Source organism: Anarhichas minor, unplaced genomic scaffold (assembly GCF_050575085.1).
Source record: "Anarhichas minor isolate MPS153535 unplaced genomic scaffold, ASM5057508v1 ptg000033l, whole genome shotgun sequence".
In the NCBI taxonomy this organism is placed as follows: Eukaryota; Metazoa; Chordata; class Actinopteri; order Perciformes; family Anarhichadidae; genus Anarhichas; species Anarhichas minor.
This window is the reverse complement of record NW_027466479.1, coordinates 11,555,380-11,572,988: the sequence shown is the minus strand read 5'-3', so window position 1 is coordinate 11,572,988 and position 17,609 is coordinate 11,555,380. Positions and strand designations below refer to the sequence as shown.

The 17,609-nt window shown below is 41.9% G+C and overlaps 1 protein-coding gene across 1 annotated transcript in view; it reads right to left on the bottom strand.

The window, feature by feature from the left end:
- Positions 1 to 484: 484 nt before the first annotated feature.
- csmd3b (CUB and Sushi multiple domains 3b) overlaps positions 485 to 17,609 on the bottom strand; it is a 241,463-nt gene continuing 224,338 nt past the window's right edge. Inside the window, exons 58-71 of the mRNA XM_076106168.1 lie at positions 14,582 to 14,764; positions 14,224 to 14,400; positions 12,444 to 12,623; positions 11,752 to 11,925; positions 11,315 to 11,488; positions 8,323 to 8,396; positions 7,031 to 7,142; positions 6,747 to 6,926; positions 5,097 to 5,156; positions 3,764 to 3,922; positions 2,533 to 2,669; positions 2,179 to 2,266; positions 1,456 to 1,591; positions 485 to 862 (exon numbers count right to left, since the gene is read on the bottom strand). Coding sequence (XP_075962283.1) covers positions 703 to 862; positions 1,456 to 1,591; positions 2,179 to 2,266; positions 2,533 to 2,669; positions 3,764 to 3,922; positions 5,097 to 5,156; positions 6,747 to 6,926; positions 7,031 to 7,142; positions 8,323 to 8,396; positions 11,315 to 11,488; positions 11,752 to 11,925; positions 12,444 to 12,623; positions 14,224 to 14,400; positions 14,582 to 14,764 — 1,994 coding nt within the window. The 3' untranslated portion in view covers positions 485 to 702. The remainder of the gene's footprint in view (positions 863 to 1,455; positions 1,592 to 2,178; positions 2,267 to 2,532; positions 2,670 to 3,763; positions 3,923 to 5,096; positions 5,157 to 6,746; positions 6,927 to 7,030; positions 7,143 to 8,322; positions 8,397 to 11,314; positions 11,489 to 11,751; positions 11,926 to 12,443; positions 12,624 to 14,223; positions 14,401 to 14,581; positions 14,765 to 17,609) is intronic.

Below are 17,609 nucleotides of genomic sequence, written 5' to 3'. Positions count from 1 at the left end.
TTTTTGTAGTGCAGTTTATCTCAAATGATGTACAACCATGGTGAGAGCGCTGATGACGTGCGCTCTCTCTCTCTCTCTCTCTCTCACCAGGCGAGGAGAGGGCGGGTCCTTCTCTCCAAAGCTCTGTGTGTAATATAAAACTCGCCATTGGGTTATGGTGACATATCATGATAACCGACGAGCAGGTCATGGCTTAATCATTACCATTGGTATTAGAGAGAGTGATTGGGGTTAAATAAGAAGTCCAAGTAAAATGGCTGTGTCTGGTTGAGAATCAAATTATAAACTATCCATGACCAGCCGAGTCTTGGGGTTAGAGATGGATAATAGCCGCTTTCGTTTTCCTTTGGGTTGCATCCATTTCTGTCACTTGATGGCACATCTGCGTCGCATCCGTCAAAGGTAGCAGACATTTTGTGGTCACATTTGTTTTCAATTTCATCTGTGGATACAAAATGCTGTAAAAGAAAGGAGCCAACGCTTTTCTTTTACGCTTTTGGTTTCAAGTGGACAGCGCTCCCTCTGCTTGGGGAGAGGTTAGGTTTCTGAACTGGGACTGAAGGTAGTTTGTAATCAATGTATAGACCGCCTTGCTGACGATGTTCAGGTCTGCGTCGAAGGCTTCCCCCTCCACAGTCTCACACCAATTGTGGTCCCATTAGATATCTAAGTCATTGAGTTTTAAGAGAGGATAATCAATCCTCAGACCATGGTGCAGACAGTATTTAGATTCGGATCGAATCTAACAACCTTCTCCTCCACAGCCTTGGCGTTGGTGTTGTACATGGGGTTCTCAAAGGCAGCCTGGCCGTTGTTGTTCTCATGGACTGAGCAGCCTGTGTACTGTGTTTTTGGTGTGGTTCTGTGGAAAAAACAAAACAGAAAAAAAAGAACACACCGTTAACGTGATAAGATGGTTCTAATTGCCTACTAATATTAACATATCTGGGTAGCCAGTGGACAAGTGAATGCAGTCTTGGCAGTAGAGGCATAGTCAACAAGCTTTAAGAAGGATTAGAGAGAGTGTTGTGCTTTTTAGGAAGCCTAGTGAGATTCCGATCAGCCCATCCAAAACTAATTCCTCCAGCAAGCTTTTCCTTGAGATATTAACAGCAGAACAGAAGTTATTTGCATCTGTTAACAATGCGAACACCAGTCAATTGTGCTTAAATCATGTCTCTGAAAAATCCAATTTAACACTTCCTAAACAGAATTGTGTTGCAGTGCAGTTTGCGATAGACAGCTGCTTGACTGTCTCTTAGCACCTCAACGACCAAACCACTGAGGCAGCTACTGTTTTCTTAAAATGTTAACAATGCCTTTCAACATTTTTTTGAATGACAACAAAAAAAAAACGGAGGTGAAGTAAAAATGCCGTGACAAGAACATATTCTTTTCTACTGCTGAAATTTTAAAGAAACACATTTAAAGGAGCTACACCCTTTTAGCAGATACCTTTGTTTGTAGAGATAGAAGCCAAAGCCAGTGAATATAAGAGCAAAGAAAGGCACCAGAATAGCGATAGCCACAGAGCTGCTGTTGGTACCAAGCTGAGGTGGTGGCGAGTTCTGACTCTCTGACATATTCAGACCTGCAACATACAACAAAATGCATTATCCACACAATTAAGAGTGACTGCTTTAAAATAATCAAAACGGTGATTCTGTTCTCTAAAAAAAACACATGTGTAATAGAGTATTCCTCCTAGTTGTAGTACTGTACAGCATGTACGACATCTGTGGCAGGGATGCTGGTAACTGTCAAAGTGATTGGCATTTCTCACCGCAGCAGCTCCAAGTGACATCTTATTAACAGTGGATGCTGGAAGATTACTTTTTTACACTTGTAGGATGTCCATGGGCTGGACTGGAGAAGTGGTCAGAACTTATTAAATCTGTTCTTATGCCCAATATATTTAGTTTTTGGGCAGTCTGTTTTGGCATCGCTGCAGATCAGTTGCCTATAACTTAAAGTGAGGGACTGCTTTCAAGTCTATTTGATGGAGATGGAAGTTGTCTGTGGATGGAGGTTAATGGAGTTCAGTCCTCGTAAGATGACAGCGTTTGCGTTTGGTGAGAATGAGCCCACTGCAGGGCTGACTCAGGACTATAAATGACTCATCATTTATAGTCCAAATTGACTTTTGTGATGCCGTTACTTAACCTGAGAGAGAATTACCCAGTCTTTGGAGTCCAAACTGTCCGTAGTCTTTTCCCTGAATGAAACCCTGGAATACGTAACTAGAACCGTCAGGCTCTGCCGATACCTGGAGAGACGAGAGGGGATACCATGGGACAAAGGTTGGTTACACCATGCCAAGTAATGAGCAGTGAGATGTCTCACTCTGACAGGTCTGAATGTGTCCTATAAAATGACAGCACGCAGTAAAATGCCTGTTCAAAAAGACGTTAGTCCACCAACTGTTTGTCTTGCACTTTTGATTAACAATAATATGAAGCATTTCTTTGGTCACATTTTGTTTTAACCCCTCTAAATTATTTAGTTGACTGCCCTGTATCCACTGAGACTTACAAATCCATCCATGGTCCATGAGTCATCGATGATTTTGGCTGGAGAGATGGCTGAATCTTTGAGCTGGTTTCCCTGGTTCTCATAGTTCACCTGGTACATCAGCAGTGACAGCCTGGCCTCGGAAGCCTTATATACTCCTACAGAGGACGGCATAAACAACTGGATTACAATATAACAGCGTGAACAACGTGAAATACATCAGAAATTAATGGCTGCGGTTATTACAGATTGTTACATCTCTCAGCACGCGGTTCTCCTTCCACTAGTGCATCGGCAAGATGCATACATCATGTCCAATTGGAAATTGTAAAGACAAAAAGAAAAAAAAAGGAATCTGAATGCTGCTGTAAAAATAAATAGAATAAACAGTGATTTAAAAAAAAAAAAAAAAATGGATAAAACAGAGAGCTGAATTTTGACAGCATGTTTGGACAAAAACTAAAAGTGTCGAGTCAAGATATTGTTCAAACGTGTTGTAATTTTCGCCAGGCTAGCTGTTTCCCTCTGCTTCCATTCTTTATGCTCAGCTAAGTTGATCTAAGATTGATTTTGTCTTCTCATGGTTTCTCTCAGAAAGAAAGCAAACATTCCCAAAATGTTGAACTACTCCTTTACAGTGCTTAGGTAAGTTCAACTTGACATTTAAAGAAAAATCTAAAGAGCAAAAACATTCAAGGTTGATGCAACTGGGCCCTGGAATTCTAGTCTCTGTGGGAGCACTTTAGCTGTTATTGATCTATAGTAAAGCTGCTCCTTAAAGCCAGAGGACGCATGTGCCAAGTCTGGCACTGTAGCCCTTTGGTTTTGTGATATGGCGTTTGTGCACTCTGCTAACTCCAGGAACCAATTCTAGCTTCAACAGGATTTGTGTTTTAATAGGGTCTTAACCCCCTGCTGACACTGTTGTAGGACTCTGGGAGGTCTGTGTGAGCTCGGGGGGAGGGGGGGGGGGGGGGGGGGGAATACAGTTGCGACATTAAAAAGAAGCTCGGAAAGTAGTGAAATGCAGAGCTTGTAAGAAATGTTTCAAAGAGTCTCAGTGACTGTGTTATGATAGGAGCTCCGTATTACACAGAATAGCTGAGTGTTTATTTATTACCAATGGATACATAATGATGTACTGAAGCATAGTCATGATACACAGTAGAGTACTGGCTATGACAGGTCCTGTCATGTAAAGTCACATATGCTGTACTGGAGGGTATGGTTAATTATCCATATTCAAACATGCCTGACAGGAGCAGTTCCATATTGCCGTTGCTCAGGGAGACGTTGACTCTCCCCGTTGTGGAGTTGAAGCTGGTGATGCTCAATGTCATCGGCTGCTTCCTCCCACGGTAATTATAGGAACCTTTCCATATGTAGTTAGGAGCAAAGACGTCGTCGGGAACTATAGAACGGAACAGAAAAGAACAGAGGAGGAGAGATAGGACTGATCAGAATACAACAGCATAGAGCGGATTACAACAGAGCAAATCAGGATATAATATAACAGAATAGATCAGAGGATATTAGATTAGAGTGGAATAGAATAGAACAGATTAAAATATAAAATAACAGAACATAATATAATTAAACATATTAACACAGAACAGAACATAAGCACATTAAAACAAAACAGATTAGAATTGAAAATAAAAAAACTGATTCGTACAAAACAGAGCAGAAGAGAACAGATTAGAAGATAATAGGACAGAATAGATAAAAAAATAGCATAGAATAGAATGAGATAGAAATTACATTAAGATAGATCATATTTTTTTATAGATAACAGTCTAAAATGTCAAAAGGAAATATATTGACTGAACAATAGTCACAAGTCTTCACTTACACAAGATGACAACATGCATGAGCACAATATGCAGGAACAAAGGAGAAGCTGCCTAACTGCTTGTTTTTTAATGATTTGGTTACAGAGGGCTGAGGGCCATCAGTGAGATCAAACAATCAAATAAACATGCTGCAGAAAAATACATAAAGGATCGTATTACATACAGTAAATATGGAAATACATTAACGTTCAGGTTGCACCCTATGTTCATATGTAGTACATGTAGTTAGATACAATAATTAACACCTGGCTTGAGGCAGAATCTTTTCTCAGATTAAAAGGATGCTCCCTGTTTTGATAATTACAGGAACTCGTGCATACAGTAGCTATGGGAACTCTTTCATGTGCAGTGAGAAGCAAGGACTTATTAAATAACAAGAGAATAGGACGGATCACAACAGAGCCGATCGGAAAATAGAGAACTGAACAAAGCGACAGCACAGAGAGAAGGAGATGATCATCGTAGTTTATTCACCTTTCTTTGTGTAGTGAGGAAAAATAAATTATTCAGAACTATGATGGAAAGTGCAATAAAATCGACAAAAACACGAGAAAAACACTGTGGAACAGAGCAGAGCGGACTGAACAGGAGCTGAGCAGAATGTATTAAACTATAGTAGACAAGACCACACTAAACCGCACCAAAATAGAATATATAAATAGAGTCTAGACTAGACAAAGAATGACAGGACTGAACTAGCCTGGAATAGAAAAAAAATGTAATAGGACTGACCGTTTAGTTTGGGACTGGGAGTTCCTGTTGCTGGTTTCACCGGCTTTTTCTTCTCTCCAGCTACACACACACAGAAGAGAAACAGAGGGTGAACTATTATGTCTCATTAAAACACACGAGCAGAGCTGTGGGGACAGAGTATGAGAAGGAATTAAAAGGTTCTGGTTTGCCTTACAGGTCCATCAGTTGATATCTTAATACCCTAGGGCCATGCAGGGGAGAGTGCGGGTAACATTACCAAATTAGAATGCAGGGTTGGTCCCTATTAGTCACACATGCGCATAATGAACGACAAGTGTGTTGAAAAGGGTCACCCAAAATAAGCCTCTTTAATGGGGTATTTGTAGGCAATGCAAATAGAGTTCATGACCAATAATTGTCGTGCATATTGGATCCCTTTTAAAAGTGGCCTTAAAGACACTTTGGGTTTTGACCATTCAGGGAAGCTTCCAACACCGCTTCAAGATGCAGCCATTGTTGCCAACAAGTAAAGGCAAGCAAAGGGAGTGGGTATTTGTCCTAGAATCTCAAATTGGATCAGAGAGTGCTCCAATTTTAGAGGCTACCTCGGGGCAAAAGGGTGACGGACTTGGTGGAACAATTTCAAAGTTGAAGCTTGCAGATTTTCCTCGCACCAAGGTTGGTCCACAACTTCCTCTGGTGACAATTCTTGATGAATAACACAAAAAGCTCAAGCATTTCTAATGTGGAAAAAAATATAAATACACAAATTGGCACATGTGCCTTGTGCAGTTTGCAATAGTGTTGATGGAAGTTTCTGTGATACAACAGGAGAGCTACCAAATGGACCTTGGGGTCAGATTGTTTTGTCGGTAACAGTTTTCAAGATGAAGAAGGCACCTTCAATCTCCACTTTCAAACCAGAAGTCAACAAGAAGTCCTTAAGGTGCTCAGAATGGTGGACATTTAAACATCTACAATCTGCTGATTGTGTGACATGATTGAAAGCTCCAGAACAGCTACTAAAAAGACATTATGGTGAGATTGTTTTGGCAAGTATTGATGAGGTTTAAGTACTCCCTAATGGTGAGTATTCTCTGTGAGTTTTTAAACACGCTCAGACAAAAGGTCAATCAGTCACAATCCAATGTTTCCAAGCCAAATTCCTTGGATGTCCAAACATAGTTGGTAAACCCAACAAACAGATCATCCCACTTCTCATAATATCTATGCAAAGAGTATTTTTATATAGTATTAATAGTATTTAATTACACTGAAGCTGGGATGTCTGGAAACATGATACCGTGCACATATTTCGGTAATTTCATGTTCACATAGAATACCCCAGTGGGTATATGTTAGGCAGGTCACAGTTTAAACCCAACGCATTCAGTCTGCCGTTGTCAGCTCAAGAGATAACCTCACCTGGAAGGAGCTGGTCAGGCGGATCTAATGAAGGATGAAACGCCATGGGATATTGTTTTATCTTTTTTTGTTTTTTTCATCAGGGCTGCCAGACCAGCGACCAGCCCACCAGGAAATCTAACCCAACACCAGATGGCCAGTTTACCCCAGTATGCCTGCTGACAAAGTGTCCTTGAGCAAGACACACGCAACACTCCGACCTGTTCACTCATTTCTTTTCTGGACACGATCTTCTATCAAATGCACTAGAAGCTCCTTTTTTACCTCGACATACAGGCATCTTTCCCGTCCAAGTGCCGTCATTCTTGCAGACTCTGTGTTCAGAACCACCCGCCAGGAAGAAGCCATGCTGACAGCTGTACACCAAGGTGTAGCCAAAACCAGGCAGATCCATCCCCACCACGTCCACATGGAGCGGGCTCTCCGGCTGCTTACAGGCATGGGCTGGAGAGGGTGGGGAAGAAATGTGTGCACGTGAGTCAGAGTCTGACGGGCAGAAGATGGATGGGCGACGGGTTAACAAGATGATAAGATGTGTCGTTTCCTACGTATGCACTCAGGTTGTGCTCCGCTCCACGTCAGATCAGGCTGGCAGGTTCGAGAGGAAGAGCCCTGAATCAAGTGACCCGGCTGGCACTGAAAAGACACCACGTTTCCCACCTGTGGAGAGGGGGAATGAGACAAAATAACACAAACAAACACACACACACAAACAAATATAACAAGAGTTAACGTTTTCTGAAATTCTTCAAAGTAAAGGAATGCTACATTTTTAGGACATTGGTCATTAAAACAGATGAAGAAGTTTTGCTCTGACAAATACCACATACAATAAAATGTTCATTCAAAACTCCATGATATGTCTTGTTTATATATTCAGAGCATTTCATGTCAATCACCAAATTCATAAAATACCGTCGGACATGTAGATTATGTGCAAATGCATGTCACAGCATACTAAAGCTTTTTGAACAGAACTAGTGGATACAATCCACAGTCCTTGTTCTGTCCATGAATGTATTCCAAGTTCGGCAAAAAGCTAATATGAGACTTCAGCAGTCTGAGTCAAATCAAATGGTTATCTTCCAACATTACCGTCACTTTAGTGACATTGCCTCTTTGTTTCCAGTGCTTCCTCGATGAGCTGCAGTGGATGGGGTATCTCCTGGTAGTTGCATGTGGGTTTTGTTGACAGCACACAGCAGCGGCACTAAACCAACACCCGACTGCCTGACGGAGATGTCCACTTGATTTGACCGACTCAGAGAGCTGAAGCTTCGGCTCAAATGTAGAATGCATTTTTGCACAAAACAAGAACTCAGAATCCTCCCCCTCCCGTCTTTTACAGTGAAGTAAACAAAGGAAGGGAAAGGATGAGCGATTATAGCTCTTTTAATATAAATACGACACATTTTATTGGTATTGTATTAGGATTAAAAATCAAGGGAGAAAGAAATGTGAGTCATGGTCCCATCCTGATGGCCTTGGGGTTAAAAAGCTTTCTATGATTGCGATTTTGTCACCTCCATGCCGTATCGTGGGAGCTATGTCTTCAATGTGTCTGGTTGTGTAAGGCCGTTCTGGGATTTCTGGAATTAATTTTCATATTTGATTAAACTGCAAAATAACGTCAAATAAAGTTTGACGTATCAAACTGTCCAAGTTGAAATCCTTTTCTTCGTCTGTCTCACTCCTTCCTTCCCTTCTCTTTTTTTTGTAGTTAGATACATTGGTATGTTCCACTTTACCTATTAAAGGAGTCACAATGAAAGCTCCTATATGAGTTAGTGAGTTACCTGTGCAGGAAGCTCGATGGAGTTATTTCAGACGGATATTTTACCTTGAAACCGAAGGTCCGGTTTAAGGAGCCGTAGCGCGGCGTTCCTGGGTTATCACAGCTGGTCTTGGTCGGCTCTGGAAAGAACATCACAAGCGTGGAAGTTATTACGAACAAAATCTAAAAGAAAAATGCATTAGCGGTACGGCATTGTATGTCCTCCCTCAACTGTCCTCTCCTCTGTTGTCATGGTAACAGCAGGGTATAGATGCCAGCAGGACAGCAGGGGGCGGTAGTGCTTTATCAGAAAACGAAGCAGGGCCGGCTTTGAGTGTGTGTGTGTGTGTGTGTGTGGTAGGAACATCAGCATGTAGAGCACATCCTGACGCAGAGCTCTATTCAATACAGCTTCCGAAATGACAGATTCACTCACCCCCTCTCCCTTACTCTCTCTTCCTCTACCTCTCTAACTGCCCCCCCCGCCCCCTCTTACTGCTGTCTCCCACTTCCTCTCTTTCTCTAATTGCTCTTTGCTCTCTTCCTCTCTCTTCTATTTTCCCATGTCACCGTATTTCTCTCTGCCCACACGCCTACCTCCCCCCTTTCGTCTGTCTTATTTAAAGAGCAGGCTGCTTCAGCTCAAAACTCATTCTGCTTCAGTCACATAGCGATACACATCACACCCCAACGTACAGCTGCAATCACACACTAATAAATCAACCCCAGCAAACACACGCAAAGCCCAACACTGAACATTATGTTCTCACTTCACTTCCAACAACACACACTGAGATGTTTGTGTGTATGTTGGCGTTTTTTTCAAAGTCTCAGTCAGAAAGAACGTCACAATATAGAACAGAAGGATTCCTACTTCTACTACTTTTCAGTAGTTATAGATTAAGTCTTTGCATCGGCGAAGTATCACTTCAGAGGGAGCCTTCGTCTTTTAGATTGTCTATTTCAAAAGGGACATCCGGCTTTATAGCAGCTGTAAAGTTCTGTAAGCGTGCCTTATCCAGTGCTATGAAGGAACAAAGAGTCAAGCGCCTACAAAAGCTCTCTTATTGCAATTCATCACCATACTTGATGTTTAAGCACCGGCTCTGAATCAGACATGTGAAGTGGTGCTCTAAACATCACGTGGCGGTGAGCCGACCCAGTGGGACCATTTGTAATGTGTGCTGAATATATCGCTTCTCATTTTCTTCTCAATCTCCAGATAGCAGCAGCTCATTTGAAGTCGGATGCCCATTCCCGTTCCTGGAAACCTTTTACTAAATACTGGAAGTTACGGCGTGTACTTGTGTCTCGCATTTTCTCTATCATTTCCTATTGATCCCTACTTTTTAAACCAGAATGGACATAACTCATTGAATGTCTGACTGTTTTAGAACTTGTACTAGTGTATAAAATCTCATTGTAACTATATTTCCAAAGTGTAGTGGTTCTCCGATGAATGATCAGCTGCTTAACCTTGATTTGAGATGAATATTCAAGTTACATGACCATATCAAATATATATTGCATAAAACGGATTGTGTCTATCTAGTTGTTATGCCAATCATCGGCTTAAGTTGAAGCTAAAGCTCGTGAAACAGAAGCTTTTAATATTCGCTCACACTGTGTTTAAGTCGGAATCATTTCTATATGTAAAATGCAAGGCGCCTAAGATTTTGATGCCAACAGTGAAAGAAGCAGCAGTTTCATAAGGAAGACGAGCCAATTTTGAAATGGTACTTAAAAAAAAAAAAACATCAGTGGAATTATTTAAGGCTTGTCCTCCGAAGACTCCTTTTTAATTTACAAGATTGTCTCAGATGAGCCTCCAGTCACTATTCATTATTATTCCAATAGGTCTGTGTAACTTTAACTTTCACAGAACAGTAGCTGCTCTGCACAGCAAACCCATGAGTAAACGACGGGTCACTAACTGCCACGATCATTAGGCAGGGGAACATCAGACACCAGCCAAGGCTCCCCGCTGAGCCACAAACCAGTCATAGTAAACTGGCAGGCTAGCATAAACAAAATCATTAGTTTCACAGGTTACAAGCCCACACGGAGAGTAAAAACAAGCAAAAACAATATTAATCAAAAGGAAACATGTACAGCAATGGGAAACCATTAAAAACAAGTCTGTTATACTCTGCTTTGATATGATATATGATACATATTTTACTTCCTAAGAAATATTATTCAAAAGTCTGGGGGCTCTCTTGGACTTACCATCACTGCCTTTTAATTTCAACCCAGACTTTGAAGTGGGTAAGACACCCGTGCCTGAGGATGCCAGACTGTGGCCCAGCATATGTGAGGGTAAATGATTGATGATATAGTCAGGAAGTATTCAAAAGTAATCAGTCAAATCTTAAAGATATTTTTGGTAAAGGTTAAAAAAATCTTAGTACTGTATTTTGAAGTTGGAGACTTAGTTGCTCAGCATAATACAGTTGTTTTTTTCTTAACTTGTGAATTTCATTTAGAAATACAGTAAACATTTTGACATATTCTATGTTGGTAGAGTGAGGCCCATAGGTCGTACCGACCAAAATGCATCTCTAAGATTTGAAAACTGTCAAGTTCCAAAAACTGGAATTTAATGTCTGGTCAGATACATGCTCTTGTTTATTATTCTCTCATCACATCAATATGTTGCCAATTAGTTCTTGTGTTTGAACATTGAACATTTGAGAACTTTCACTTCTTTTGTTAAATGAAAAAAAGGTTTTTGTAGGGAAAACATGTTCATATTTCTCAAACTAAGGTATCACAAAAAAAGATTAGTGAGATACACAGTTCTACGGAGAGCCAAAGTCATTTTCAACATACTGTAGGTTCTTGCAATTGAAAAAAATATGGAAAATGAGGAGAAATTAAAACTGATTTCTGTAGGCCAACAGAGAAACAAGTGCACATAACTGTAATATAACTTATTATAATAACTTTTTTGATAATAAAAGATAGTACATATATATATTTGGATGACTTGTTTCATTTGTTGAATGGCCTCCCTGTCTTGTCTGGTCATCAAGTGAACCTACAGTCCTCAACATACCGATACAGCGAGGATGCGTGCCGCTCCAGGTACCGTCACTCTCACAAAGCCTGGTGGCTGTGCCGACAACAATGAGAGGAGAAGCACAACTGAAGGCGACTTCTGATTGGTAGATGAAACTTCGTCCCTCTCTGAAACCACCGGCTGGAGTACCTGGGTCACCACAAAACTTGGCTGCACACACACACACACACACACACACACACACACACACACACACAGAATCCCATTTCAGTATGTGGTGCTAATATTGCTGACAGGCATTTGCATACTTTTTGGGCAGCTCAAGGACAAATGTAGATTTTGCTTTCAGTTGTAACTGATGGTTGATAAAGAATAATGACAGGCAATTTGTGTGCTGGTATACGAGGGTTAGGGTGTGTGTGTGTGTTTGTGTGTGTGTGTGTGTGTGTGTGTGTGTGTGTGTGTGTTCTTACGTAAGCACTGCGGTAGCATGCCGCTCCAGGTGCCATTGGACACGCAGGTCAGGACAGCCGGGAATGAGAGCTCATACCCAGGTGAGCAACTGTAGCTCACGCTGCTGCCCCATTCAAAGTCGCTGCCCTGCAGTACCCCATTACTGATGGCAGGGGGAGGCGGGCAGGTCACAGCTATGAGAGAGAGAGAGAGAGAGAGAGAGAGAGAGAGAAGCATCAAGTTTTAAGCAGCTGCAGGTGAAAAATCACTGGCGATGTACAGGATTTCAACTATTGATTAGAAAATTTGCTCATAATTTTTATAGCCATTACAATTTACCAATTCAAATAGTTGGGAGACACCCTTGTCCAGGAAGTCTTTTAATCAAGACCAGTGACAGATACGGTTTAAACTAATCGATTAGAGGTTGTTACAGGTGACTCATATTATCTGTATTCTTGATTTTCCTCACAGAGGCACTGAGTGCAAGGAGAGCAGAATCTGCTGTGTCAGTCTCTAAATAATGTTGCTCGGGTTATACAAGGGTTTACGTTGGACTAAGAGCTCATTTGTGAACATATCTGTTATAATGTGCTACTTGTGCGAATGGCACATACAAGTGTTAGTGGTGGTTTTAAAACATACTCTACAGAAAAATGATGTGAAAAGTTAAAGATGGCCAAGAATAGTTTACGGATGATAAACAATGTACCTGTACACATGGGCATATTCCCACTCCACGTCCCATTGTGGGTGCACGTCCTCACAGGTGATCCGTCCTCCTCCATGCCGTATCCTGGTTGGCACTGGAAGGAAACATTCTGACCGATGGTAAAGTCTTCTCCGTAGCGAAGCCCGTTAGCTGGCACACCTGGATCCCCGCAGTTTATCACTGTGTAAATGGACAAGTGGGAGTTGGAGAGGGAGAGATGGGATGAAGATTACTTTTCAACTCATGCCATGGCACGACAGAATTTGCTGAATACTTCTTCTGCATGCCTGCTCTTTCATATGTGTGATATACAGTATATGGAGAGAAAAAGAAAGACAGTGGAGTTGACAGAATTCAATCAAAGGACAGAAAGGGTGGTAGTGAAAGAGGATGGACACTGAATGCAGACAAAGGGGGAAAGACTTTTTGTAGATTTCAGTCGGAATTTTATTTTTGTACTTCTAAATCGTAATCACATTTTTTTTTAACTGTGCAGACCTGGTAAATATCCATCAGAATGGCATGGTTCAGGTTAAAGTTTGTAACTGTTAGATGATTTAATCCCAGTGTAACCACAGTTGGTGTTATCCAAGAGATGACTTGACTAGAACTATAAACACTGTACTTAACTTCACAGCTACTTCTTTAAAGTTGTGGAGATCAGAGTGCATGGCAAATCTGTGCGATCATGCAATCCATGTGATCTCTTCCGATTTAGTTATGGGCTTCAATTGTTGTGAATGAAACAACAAATATATAAAAAATGGCCGAGGTTGTCCTGGGACTCTTTTAAGGAGCATTAGGATTCCCCAGATTGCACTTATACAGCGCTGTCCTTCATAGTCTAATAGGCACTTTAAATGCTTTTAAACCCACCCCAGACACTGTCATGGCTGTTAAAGTATTGTAATCTACTGTAAAAGCTATCTCCGTCAAGTCAGGGGATTCTTAAAAAACGTTGCTCTTTCCTGCACCCAGTCTTGAAGAGATGTGGTTATTCAGCATTTCTATATTTTTGTTCCTTACTGCTGGATATTTTATACCTTATTTCTTTGCGTAGAGCATTAAATACATGAATGTCACTGAATGTTGGAAAATATAAAAAAAATACTGCTGGAACTCCTTCACGTGGGGTCCAAAGCGAAGTGAATTTCACCTTGAGACACAATGTGTTTAACAAGATATTTTGTTAGCGAGTGTAATTTTGAGTGTTACGTGCCACTTTACATGCAGATTTTGTAATCTGTGTAACATGCAGCACTGATTAACACTTGTTCAACCATGGCTTCGGTCACATTTCATATGGGAGCAGAATGTCATATTTTATGGTTATTTACAGAGATCAAAAAGCAAATTAGCTTAAGTAAACAATGATCAAGGTTATTCACGACACTCTATAAAGTCTCTATAGCAGGTTTCATTACTCAGAACCTATACTGTCACAGAATAATTTAAAACCAGGACTCAAATAAGGTGGCAAAAAGGCTGGAAAGGAAACCTTATAATTACGCATCAGTAAGTTTGGCGATATTTACGGTTTGCAGACTTGACGTTATTTGCAAAGCGATGATTTAACACCCTGATTATAAACAGTAAGTAATACATGAAGCTGACAGTCTGCTCTTTAGGCTGCAAGTCACCTTACGAGCGAGTTGTTTCAAAATAATTAAAGTATTGCACAGAACGGCATTTACTGGTTGACCATCAGATATTCTTAAACTATGCACAAACTGATCTGTTGGTCAATCAGCCATCCCTCAATATCCAACAGGTAACTCACTGGTACAGTTCGGCTGTGCCCCTGTCCACGTCCCGTTGGCCTGACACAGCCTGGTGGTGGCGCCGGTGAGCAGGTAGCCGTCCATGCAGGAGTAGATGACAGAGTGAGAAAAGGTCGTTCCATCCAAACGGAATACTCTGCCATTACTGGGAGTGCCGGGGTTACCACACTGGACAGCTGGGGGGGGGGGGGGGGGGGAAATGAGAGAATGAGTGAGCCTTGTGCATCTCAATGAGTTGCAGCTCTACGCATGACTGATTATTTAGGGAGAGTGTGTTCATGGGTAGATCTGTACACTGGATCAGTGTCAAGCTGCCGGACAGCAATTGATTGAGATTAAGTAAAATGATCTTCCTACGTTTACAGAAGGGCTGCGTGCCAGACCACGTCCCGTTGGGGAAGCACATCCTCTCCGAAGAACCGATCAGATCATAGCCCTCCGAGCAGCTGAAGTGAACGTTGGAACGGATCCTGAAATCTGTTTGTTCCCTCGAACTCTGGGAGGGAATGCCAGGATCGCCGCAGGAACCAGCCGTGTCGCCTACAGAGCGAAACACAAGGAGACAGTCGGGAGAGAAGGGAGAGCGAGAAAAAACAACAAAAAAAGCAAATGATTATCTAAACAATAACTGTTATTATACATCAACAACATTGTAAAGTGAACTCAGCAGTGTAAGGGCAATATTTGCTTCCGGCTTTAATATAAATCACATTCTCAGGGTCCTTAGCATGACTTGGCTGCTTACAAATTGTAGTGGACTGCACACATATGTTGGTGACAAGGGGCGTATATTTGCCTTAAGAGCATAAGTGTGTGTGTGAGTGTGTGTTTGATTCTGACTCTGCCCTTGCAGAGCCGCCTGGTCAGCAAATTCTGCCTGACAGACAGAGCACTCTCCTGAGAACAACCACACGCTTTCACACACAAACGCACACATTGTCACCCACATGTACAAGCCAAACATTTCTGGTCACTACTGCTTTATGGTCCAAAATTTGCATCGGCTTATGTGTCAAATCCGGACGAATTAATTTGTTTTGAACAGCTCAAAAAACGCAGAATGCATATTTTACCACTTTTGACGGGATTTAAAATGTACTCACACCATACACATCCATTAATGACCATTCATTCAACGTGTGCAGCGAAAAACTGTGTGTGATAATCAACCACCGTAACAATTTCCCAAATGTGTCTGCAATGTTTTTTGTGATTTTCCTCATATTTTTGACAAATAACCCAATTTCCCATTCGCTCGGTTTGTACCATACTGCAAATATCTAGAGGCTTGCTGCTGAATTGAGCTCACACATGCTACTGACACAACACATAATGACACAACATCTATTGCAATGCCTTAGGATTTCTAAACAAATAAGCCTTCGCTGCATTGCTTCATGATCATTTGTCTTGTAAAAGCTTGTAAATGTGAGGGAATGGAGAATTAATATTTCGTCTGATTACTGGGAACAGATCAAAAACCAGTAAGGGCACAAACTCACATACTTTACATCTTCAGAGACAATACCACCTACGCAACTCCAATTGTAGGCTCACGCGCACACACAGACACAGCTCCAAAGTCACCATGTAGCCTTGGGTGTATCTGGTCTCAACAGGGAGTACAACCAATCTACCTGATGTCACTCGTGCAAGTTTGTGTGTTTGTGTGCCTTAATGTGTGTGTGTGTGTGTGCGAGTTTCTATTGCAGAGCATTGTGAAAACTAATCTCTGTCGTTTCCCTCAGGTGACTTTGGAACAACCACTAATCGGTCACACACATGCATCTGTGCACACACACATGCATCTGTGCACGCACGCACATGCATCTGTGCACGCACGCACGCACACACACACACTCAGACAGACATCTATCTGATAGAAAGATTTTGGCTCTGGTAAATTCACGGGTTACTGAGCTGAAGCTCCTTTGCGCAGGTTTGCAGAAGTTCTCATATCGCTGGATGACAAAAACTACAAGGATGTCACCTTCTCACTCGTCAGATACAGGGTGAGGAGGACAAATAAATGATGTAGTTTCTTATAAAATTTGTTTTTTCAAGCAACAGTAACACTTTGCCTGTTTCTAGTCTGTATGCTAAGCTAAGTTAACGGTCTCCTGACTGTAGCTTCATAATTAATGGACAGACATGAGTGATATTAATCATTTACTCTAACTATGGCTGAGCAAGTGACTTCCTTGTTTATTTTTCTATCTTTAGACCCCCCCCCCTGAAATGAGGTAACATCACCAACAATACATCAGAAATGCCATTTGCTTATCAACAGTCATGGGGCAGAATTGCAGACGTGGCACTTCGACCATGGGCTGAACTCTTATCTCTGCCGGCCTCTGCTACAGACCTGCCAGGTAACAGCCATGAATCACTGCTCCGTGCACTATTAATCCTCCCTCACCCTGCGTCTCCCCCAGGCAATTTCTGTAAATAACAATGAATTCTTAGTCAACTCGTCTGGAATGTGTTTGTTATATAAGCGGCAGCTGGGAGCCTCTCAGCCCGGAGTGCCATAATCACGCCCCCAGCCAGCCCACTGAGAACCATGTAAGTGAGACGGTTTCTTTGCACACGATGGAAGGTGAGGAGGTTTTCTGTCCGGAGAGACAATCTAGCTCAATAAGTGGTGAGATATGCATATACAGTACATCCAGCAGGGAGAAAGACAGTGGCGCATCGATGGTACATATCACTGCATCGCTGCATCCACTGGCAATGGCCCAAAATTAGACAATGTTGACAGCCTTGGCAGCGTGGCACAACATAGGCCGTAATCACACCATCTGTATCCAGCTAGCTGCGATATTAGTGTAGCGGTGGGACACTAAGGTAGCGATGCTACGTCATTAGCACCTGCTAATGTTTAGCCAACAAGGCAATGGAGGCAGCCAAGACTGCAAAGCACTGCTCTCTTCTTCCCCCTCTCTGTTTGCAGCGGAGAGGCGGGCCTGGGGTCTCGCTGCCTCTGTCTCTAAACACACAGACAACTGATTCTATGAGGCTGATTCAGAGTTTTGTTTTGATGTAGCCATAGCTAAGACTCTTTTATCAATTTTCCGACACATATCGGTTAATCTATACACCCTTAGTTTCCAACACTGTCATCCGGAAATCACAGAAGGTGACTTCTCTGTAGGGACCTTTCCGTAAGGTTGTCAGACACTTATAATAACAATCTGAGCCTGTGAGTGGCAAAAAAAGCCCCTTGAGTGAAAGTACATTAACTTTAAGGAGTTGCTCAGAGCAATTATATTGCAGCCTACTATTACTCCTACAATCCTGGACCAATTTCTAAAATTGCCCACATTTCTCACTATGAAAGGAAAGCATGGGTAGATGGGGTCCAGGTTGAAAAATACAACCATTG